Below are 9,912 nucleotides of genomic sequence, written 5' to 3'. Positions count from 1 at the left end.
ACTAATTAATAATTAATAATACTACAGGGTGTAAGTTATATAATATCTATATTTATATTATTTATATAATTTAAACTAACTAATTTCTTTATTTATTTAATAGATCGTAAGTTATTTATTTATTACTTATTGTTATAATATTTATATATAATTTAAACTAATTAATTTCTTTCTTTAAAAAATTATTAAATAATATAGGGAGTAAATCATTTATTTAATTCTATTATTACTTATTGTTATAATATTTACATATAATTTAAATTAACTAATTTCTTTATTTATTTAATAGATCGTAAGTTATTTATTTATTACTTATTGTTATAATATTTACATATAATTTAAACTAACTAATTTCTTTATTTAAAAAATTATTAAATAATATAGTTTGTAAGTTATTTATTTAATTCTATTATTACTTATTGTTATAATATTTATATATAATTTAAACTAACTAATTTCTTTATTTAAAAAATTATTAAATAATATAGTTCGTAAGTTATTTATTTAATTCTATTATTACTTATTGTTATAATATTTACATATAATTTAAACTAACTAATTTCTTTATTTAAAAAATTATTAAATAATAGTTGGTAAGTTATTTATTTAATTCTATTATTACTTATTGTTATAATATTTATATATAATTTAAACTAACTAATTTCTTTATTTAAAAAATTATTAAATAATATAGGGAGTAAGTTATTTATTTAATTCTATTATTGACTTATTGTTATAATATTTACATATAATTTAAACTAACTAATTTCTTTATTTAAAAAATTATTAAATAATATAGGGAGTAAGTTATTTATTTAATTCTATTATTACTTATTGTTATAATATTTACATATAATTTAAACTAACTAATTTCTTTATTTATTTAATAGATCGTAAGTTATTTATTTAATTCTATTATTACTTATTGTTATAATATTTACATATAATTTAAACTAACTAATTTCTTTATTTATTTAATAGATTGTAAGTTATTTATTTAATTCTATTATTACTTATTATTGTTATAATATTTACATATAATTTAAACTAACTAATTTCTTTATTTAAAAAATTATTAAATAATATAGTTTGTAAGTTATTTATTTAATTTTATTATTACTTATTGTTATAATATTTACATATAATTCACTGGTAAAAAAATGGTCTATCCTACACATATCCTACACATATCTTACATATATCAGGTACTCAAAATGTAGAAAATCATACACAAATAATACACATATCATACACATATCAGGTACTTATATATATAGTATACCTATCAGGTACCTGATATATGTATGATATATATATTAGTACCCGATATGTGTATGATATGTGTATTATTTGTGTATGATTTTCTACATTTTGAGTACCCAATATGTGTAAGATATGTGTAGGATAAATCATTTTTTTACCAGTGATTTAAACTAACTAATTTTTTTATTTATTTAATAGATTGTAAGTTATTTATTTAATTCTATTATTACTTATTGTTATAATATTTACATATAATTTAAAAAATTATTAAATAATATAGGGAGTAAGTTATTTATTTAATTCTATTATTACTTATTGTTATAATATTTACATATAATTTAAACTAACTAATTTCTTTATTTAAAAAATTGTTAAATAATATAGTTCGTAAGTTATTTATTTAATTCTATTTTTACTTATTGTTATAATATTTACATATAATTTAAACTAACTAATTTCTTTATTTAAAAAATTATTAAATAATATAGGGAGTAAGTTATTTATTTAATTCTATTATTACTTATTGTTATAATATTTACATATAATTTAAACTAACTAATTTCTTTATTTATTTAATAGCTCGTAAGTTATTTATTTAATTCTATTATTACTTATTGTTATAATATTTACATATAATTTAAACTAACTAATTTCTTTATTTATTTAATAGATCGTAAGTTATTTATTTATTACTTATTGTTATAATATTTACATATAATTTAAACTAACTAATATTTATTTAATAGATTGTAAGTTATTTATTTAATTCTATTATTACTTATTATTGTTATAATATTTACATATAATTTAAACTAACTAATTTCTTTATTTAAAAAATTATTAAATAATATAGTTTGTAAGTTATTTATTTAATTTTATTATTACTTATTGTTATAATATTTACATATAATTTAAAAAATTATTAAATAATATAGTTTGTAAGTTATTTATTTAATTCTATTATTACTTATTGTTATAATATTTACATATAATTTAAACTAACTAATTTCTTTATTTATTTAATAGATCGTAAGTTATTTATTTAATTCTATTATTACTTATTGTTATAATATTTACATATAATTTAAAAAATTATTAAATAATATAGTTTGTAAGTTATTTATTTAATTCTATTATTACTTATTATTATAATATTTATATATAATTTAAACTAACTAATTTCTTTATTTATTTAATAGATTGTAAGTTATTTATTTAATTCTATTATTACTTATTGTTATAATATTTATATATAATTTAAACTAACTAATTTCTTTATTTATTTAATAGATTGTAAGTTATTTATTTAATTCTATTTATTACTTATTGTTATAATACATATAATTTAAACTAACTAATTTCTTTATTTATTTAATATAACGTAAGTTATTTATTTAATTTTATTATTACTTATTGTTATAATATTTACATATAATTTAAAAAATTATTAAATAATATAGGGAGTAAGTTATTTATTTAATTCTATTATTACTTATTGTTATAATATTTACATATAATTTAAACTAACTAATTTCTTTATTTATTTAATAGATTGTAAGTTATTTATTTAATTCTATTATTACTTATTGTTATAATATTTATATATAATTTAAACTAACTAATTTCTTTATTTAAATAATTATTAAATAATATAGGGAGTAAATTATTTATTTAATTCTATTATTACTTATTGTTATAATATTTACATATAATTTAAACTAACTAATTTCTTTATTTAAAAAATTATTAAATAATATAGGGAGTAAGTTATTTATTTAATTCTATTATTACTTATTGTTATAATATTTACATATAATTCAAACTAACTAATTTCTTTATTTATTTAATAGAACGTAAGTTATTTATTTAATTCTATTATTACTTATTATTATAATACTTACATATACTAATTTCTTTATTTATTTAATAGATCGTAAATTATTTATTTAATTAATTAATTCTATTATTACTTATTATTATAATATTTACATATAATTTAAACTACTAACTAATTTCTTTATTTAAAAAATTATTAAATAATATAGTTTGTAAGTTATTTATTTAATTTTATTATTACTTATTGTTATAATATTTATAGATAATTTAAACTAACTATTTCTTTATTTAAAAAATTATTAAATAATATAGTTCGTAAGTTATTTATTTAATTCTATTATTACTTATTGTTATAATATTTACATATAATTTAAACTAACTAATTTCTTTATTTAAAAAATTATTAAATAATATAGGGAGTAAGTTATTTATTTAATTCTATTATTACTTATTGTTATAATATTTACATATAATTCAAACTAACTAATTTCTTTATTTAAAAAATTATTAAATAATATAGCTCGTAAGTTATTTATTTAATTCTATTATTACTTATTATTAAGATTGCTTGTCTAAACCTCTTCAAAATCCTACGATTAGTTTCGTCAAAATTTTACTATAGATTTATTATAGTTTTGGCAGAGTTTCGGCAGTTTCGGCATTTATAATAAGTTTCGGCAGTTTCGCCTTTCTCCAAAGTTTTGCCAGTTTTTTAATATAACTTTAATATAGTTTCGGCAGAATTTCGCTTTTCGGCGAAACGCCATCTTGCCTAAACCCCTAGGTTTCGGCAAGCAATCTTACTCATTATTATAATACTTACATATACTAATTTCTTTATTTATTTAATAGATCGTAAATTATTTATTTAATTAATTAATTCTATTATTACTTATTGTTATAATATTTACATATAATTTAAACTAACTAATTTCTTTATTTATTTAATAGAACGTAAGTTATTTATTTAATTCTATTATTACTTATTATTATAATATTTACATATAATTTAAACTAACTAATTTCTTTATTTAAAAAATTATTTATAATCTAGCTTGTAAGTATTTCTATTGTTATATTTTTATATAATATTTATTTGTTAATTAAATTCTTTTATTTAAAAAATATCTGTTACTTTAGTTGGTAAGTTGTAAATTATATAAATTATAGGTTATTATATGTATTTATCCAAAAACTAAGACTTAAATTACATTAAATTCCTATTTAAATTTTAGAGTAAGTAATAATTTATTTTGTATAAATTATAATACAATCTAATACTACAATCTATAATATAATTTTAATTATTTAAATTTATAGATTTGGAAAAAGTGAAAATACAATTATAGATAATTTTATTCTTAAAAAAAAATTAAAATGGATTCCTTATAATAAATTTAAAAATGTTAAATATCTTAATGAAGGAGGATTTGGTACTATATATAAAGCTACTTGGTTAATAGTTAATAGAGATGAAGAAGTAATTCTAAAATGTCACAAGAATTTAAATGAAAATTTAAATGAATTTTTAAAAGAAGTATGATAGTATATTATTTTTATTTATAATTTAAATTAAAATTTATTTATATTAATAAATTATTATTATTTTTTTATAGTGGGAATATCATAGTAATTGTTTAAATTCACTTGATATTATAGATTTTTATGGATTTACAGAAGATCCAAATACTTCAAAATATATGGTAGTAATGGATTATGCAAATAAAGGTAATTTAAGAGAAAATTTAATAAAAATAGTTGAAAATAATTGGAATAAAAAATTATATATGTTGTACGAAATTATTTCTGGACTTAATAATATACATAGCAACAAACTTATTCATTGTGATTTTCATGATGGTAATATTTTAAATCATAATGATAAGTATGAGGATAAAATTTATATTAGTGATTTAGGATTATGTCAACCTGTAAAATTGTTTTTGAAAAAATATGATATTTATGGTGTTATACCATTTATGGCTCCTGAAGTTTTAAGAGGCAAATCTTTTACTCCAGCTAGTGATATATATGGTTTTTCTATGATTATGTGGGAACTTACATCTGGGGTACCACCATTTAATAATAGAGCACATGATATTCAACTTAGTTTAAGTATTTGTAAAGGTGAACGTCCTGAAATTATTGAAAATACTCCACAATGCTATGTAGATTTAATGAAAAAATGTTGGAATGAAGATCCGTCAGAAAGGCCATCTTCTAAAGAAGTAGTAAAGATTATTGGAAAATGGATTTACTGTCCTTCTAATGATGAAATTAATGAAAAATTAAAAAGCAACATTATGGAATTTATAAATGCACCAATTGGGCGGCATAGTGATCTTGCTATTGAATCTCATTCAAAAGCATGTTATAAAAGCCGCTTACTTGATTTCACTAGTAATAAATTGAATGAAATTCTTGAAAGTGAAAATTTGGATAATTATATAATTAAAGATTTGAAGTCATTAGGTATGCAAATATAGTACATATAAATTTAATCTTGCAAATTAATTATATAAAATTTATTTTATTTTATTATATTAAAACAGATAAAAATTAATCAATTATTTGAATTTTTAAATGATTTATAATCTTTTTTTTAAGTGATATTTGACAACAAAATTGTTCATTATTTTATTTTAGATTTATTTAAACATTAAGGCTAGAGTAGTAAAATTATTTAAAGATTCTTAGTTTGTAATTTAAATAATTCCTTTATTTATATTTTATACAAATATTAAATATATGTATTCTCTTCTTAGAATTATTTAAACACTAGGGTTAGAGTAGTAAATATTTTACAAATTTCTTAGTTTGTAATTTAAATAAATCTTTTTTTTTATAACTTTTCCAATTAGTATTAAATATAAATAATAATAATAATAATATAAAACCATTCTCAATGCATAAAATTAAATTAAATTTTTTATACTTATTTCAATTGTTTTTAATTTATATTGTTAAATATTATTTAAATGCTTTGGTCAACATAAAGGAATACCAAGAAAATCTGCTGGATTAATAATGACATATCAATTATTTTTCTTGATAAACCAACTTTATTCTTTTTGATGTATAAGTATAAATATACAGTACATGTTAAAATGAATATATATATTAATTTATTGCTTGATGTAATCAAATTAAAAAAATTCAAATGTACAATAAATTATTATGTTACAAATCACAGTAACAACTTGCCGTATATCGCGGGCCACAGTACCCTGGGTATCTTGCAAATTTCGGAGGTTTGGCCCGTACGCCTCCCCCCTATTACGCGTTAATAGAGGGTGTATAAACCTATAAAATAATTAGGGTATTGTTACACGTCACACCTAAGATATTTGCTGGATTATTTAAATAATAAAATCAATGGAGAATGTGACTTCTTTTTTGAGGGGTACTATACATGGGTGGCCCGCGATATAGCCGATATACGGTACTTGTTCGCTAATATGTTGACAAGACTTATTGTGGCGCACAAAATTCAAAAACATACAGGCGTGCTTAATAATGCACTTCGTTCCACATCAGATCATTATTAAGTATAACGCTAGTACAATACAGTCGCCACTGGCTTTAACAAACCAAAAACTTGTTATTATTTATAAAACCACATAGGGATAATTCTAATTAATAAAAAGGGAAGGCTTAAATAATCCCAACCCTTTCGTTTTATTCTTTTTTAAATTTAATTTATTAATATATTAATTAAATAAACGCTAATAAAAAAATGCATTTATTAAAATTAATTATTTCAGTAGTGCTAAGAATTTTAAGCCATATTATTTCTGCAAATTGCTTAATAACTTTTGGTGGAAATGGATCTAGTAGTTTATTATCTGGGACAAATTATATTATCCCAATCGTATAATTAATGATTTTTTTATGTAGACTTAACAGACGTACTATTATTAGATTGGATTGATCTCAGCGTTATTAACCCTCAACCAATTGGCTGTTTTTCCTGTTATCCACTTTTGAATGGTAAAGATAATGATAAAATATTTTACTTTAATACAGGCAGTAATTTCCGCATTAGCGTATTTGATACTAAATTAAATAAATGGGAAAAAATAGAACAAGATCTTAAAGTTTACTTAAAACGCACGCAAATTCCTGATTTTTGGATAGTTTCTAACGAGTGGGTTACAGATAGAAAAACTGGCAAATCCTATACATTTAATTCAATTTCAGATGGTCTGTCAAGTCTGAGGAATCATTTGGGTAAATCCTCTGGATTGACTGACTTTGCACAAGTTTTGTTGCCCAATAGACAAATCCTTGTTTATTGGTGGAAAAAAAGATAATAAAGAACAATAATCGATGGGCAACATATTAATTTATAACACCATAACGGATACACGGCAAATAATGGTATGAAAACATTTTAAATAAAATACATTAATTTACGATTCATTAATTAATATATATATTTATTTATTTATTTATAATAGAATACTGTAGATGAAACGCCAGGAGAGCGTGTCAAGTATACAGCTGTTTTAAGTAAGCATTAAAAAAAAACATTTATCTATATAATATATTAATTTTACTATTATTAAAATTCAATTTTAATTTTTTAAGATACAGATGGACGTGTTATTGTATTTGGTGGTGTATCAAATTTATTACCAGCTTCATCACAATTATCAATTTTGGACACCTCAAAAACACCATATGAGTGATCAACACCAATGATAGAAAATCCTTTTGCTCTTAGTGAACACGCAGCAGTTCATGGTTAATAATTATATGATTGTTGCATTTGGTAAATATTAACTTCGAAAAAAAATTCACATATTATTAGAAATTAATAATAATATTTTTTTTTAAAGGTATAAATATAACAGAAACAATACTTACATCATTAGAAAATAATAATATTCATAAGTTAGATATGAGAGATCCATTAAAATTTAAATGGTCTTTTCTTTCCGATTTTGATAGTTCTGATGATTCTCTTGTCACAACGAATTCTACAATTCAACCTAGCGTTTATTCAGCTTCTAGATTAGGAATACGCAATACTGTCATAATATTATTTGTAGTGATAGTCTTTATATGCATATACATTTTTTATAAAGCAAAGCAATATAGACGTAAGATTAAGAATAAGAATATTTATCAACAAAATATATCTATTAATGAAAATATATCTATTAGTGAAGAATTGGAAAAAGTTACGACTTAAAGAAATATTTTGTCATATATTAATTTTAGAGATTTAGATTATAATAAACATTTTCTTCCTTGAAACACGACGGCACTATCATTTGTCTATTATATTTTAAATATTAAGTATATATGATTATAAATTGATAAAAAATTTAACGTTAAACAATTAAAAAAAAAACTTCATAATACATAACATCCGATTCAAGTTCGTATGTATAGCGGCAGCTCATAGGAATTGGGACGACTCGATCGGTTCTGTTCTGTTCCGAACCGATACTATTGAGTCAAACCCGAAAAACTGGTTCGGTTCCATAATCGGTTTGGTCCATATCTGAGTCAAATACATATAAAATTTATCAAAACCGATTTGGAACCGATGTACCATACCAACCGACTCAAAGTAGCTCAACCCGGACCTTTTCCATTCCTAATTACGCATCGGATAATTTTTTACTTTATTGAATAACAATACATGACTTTTTGATAAAATTACTATCAAGAAAATTCTGTACGAAAACAAACGTATGATATATCATACATTACGTTTACATGAAAGTTTGAAAATACTTTTTATCTTTATTTTAAAATTCCAATTCCATAAATGAAAATGAAGAAAAAAAGCGCATCACAAAAAAGATTGCCACATTTAAAATTTTTTTTATTTGATTAGATCTTTTATGGCCAAGAAGTTCGAAATAAGAATACAAATGTGTTTCTATCGTACAATTAAATGTTTCATTCTTTTTACACTTATCACATTTATCACAGTGATATCTATGTGATAATTTTAATTTCCCTTTTTAATAAAAGAGGGTTCTTTCATCGGTTTAATTCTCCTCATTCTGTTCCTTACATTTTTATAAAATAATCGTATATAAAAAAAATGAGATGCTTATTATTATCAAAGTTAATAATTTCGACAGTTCTAATAATTTTTAATCAGATCATATTATCAAATTGTACATTTACTGATATCCAAGCAATTTTAATAGAAGATGGGGTTTATTGTCTTGGTAGACTTAGCAGGAATATCATTAGACACTGACGAACTTGTTAAAAATTCCAAATGGATAGATCTCACGGCGGATATTAAACCTAAACCAGATAACCTTTTTTACGATCATCCAATCCCGAGTGGTAATAAAATAATGTTTTTGGAAGAATTCGCTAGTAATTTCTATGTTAATATATTTGATACTACATTAAAAAAATGGAATATAAACCAAAATGTCAAAATTTTACAACCCATGAACCCTATTACTAGTATTAAAGAAGTATGGACTTTTGATGAGAAAACCGGCAAATCCTATTTACTTCCAAATTTTTTTCATGAAAAAAAACGTGGTAATTTTCGATACAATTAATATGGGGATCAATTATAGTGCTTCAAGTCCATTAATCCTTTCAAAAAACCCTTCCTCTAGTCACTATGGTAAATATGCACAAGTTTTAGTTCCAAACGGTCAAATTTTATTTATTGGTGGACAAGTCAATGATGTGGATAATTTATTAATTTATGACACTATAAATGACACGATTGATACGTGGCAAATTGTGGTATTTAAAATGGTTTAATCTACTAATTATCTTTTTCTTGTGAACACAATAGAACACAACTGGTAAAACAACTGA

The 9,912-nt window shown here is 20.3% G+C and overlaps 2 protein-coding genes across 3 annotated transcripts; both read left to right on the top strand.

The window, feature by feature from the left end:
- Positions 1–7,799: 7,799 nt before the first annotated feature.
- On the top strand, positions 7,800–8,296 carry OCT59_013486 (uncharacterized protein; the record flags this gene model as incomplete). Of its 2 annotated transcripts, none has more annotated exons than XM_066141552.1 (2): positions 7,800–7,845; positions 7,941–8,296. In XM_066141552.1, the coding sequence occupies 2 exons, from the start codon at positions 7,800–7,802 to the stop codon at positions 8,294–8,296; spliced, it is 402 nt and encodes a 133-aa protein (XP_066001681.1). The 2 variants fall into 2 exon arrangements, with proteins under 2 accessions (XP_066001681.1, XP_025174860.1); XM_025326701.1 differs by having other exon boundaries at positions 7,843–7,873.
- A 979-nt stretch (positions 8,297–9,275) lies between these two features.
- OCT59_013485 (uncharacterized protein) lies at positions 9,276–9,644 on the top strand (the record flags this gene model as incomplete). The annotated part of the gene is made up of 1 exon (XM_025326700.2): positions 9,276–9,644. One exon carries the CDS (start codon positions 9,276–9,278, stop codon positions 9,642–9,644), a length of 369 nt encoding a protein of 122 aa, XP_025174859.2.
- Between the last annotated feature and the right edge of the window lie 268 nt (positions 9,645–9,912).

This window comes from Rhizophagus irregularis, chromosome 21, assembly GCF_026210795.1.
Source record: "Rhizophagus irregularis chromosome 21, complete sequence".
NCBI classification, from domain to species: domain Eukaryota; kingdom Fungi; phylum Glomeromycota; class Glomeromycetes; order Glomerales; family Glomeraceae; genus Rhizophagus; species Rhizophagus irregularis.
Note: the sequence above shows the minus strand (reverse complement) of the source record. Positions and strands in the feature narration are given on the sequence as shown.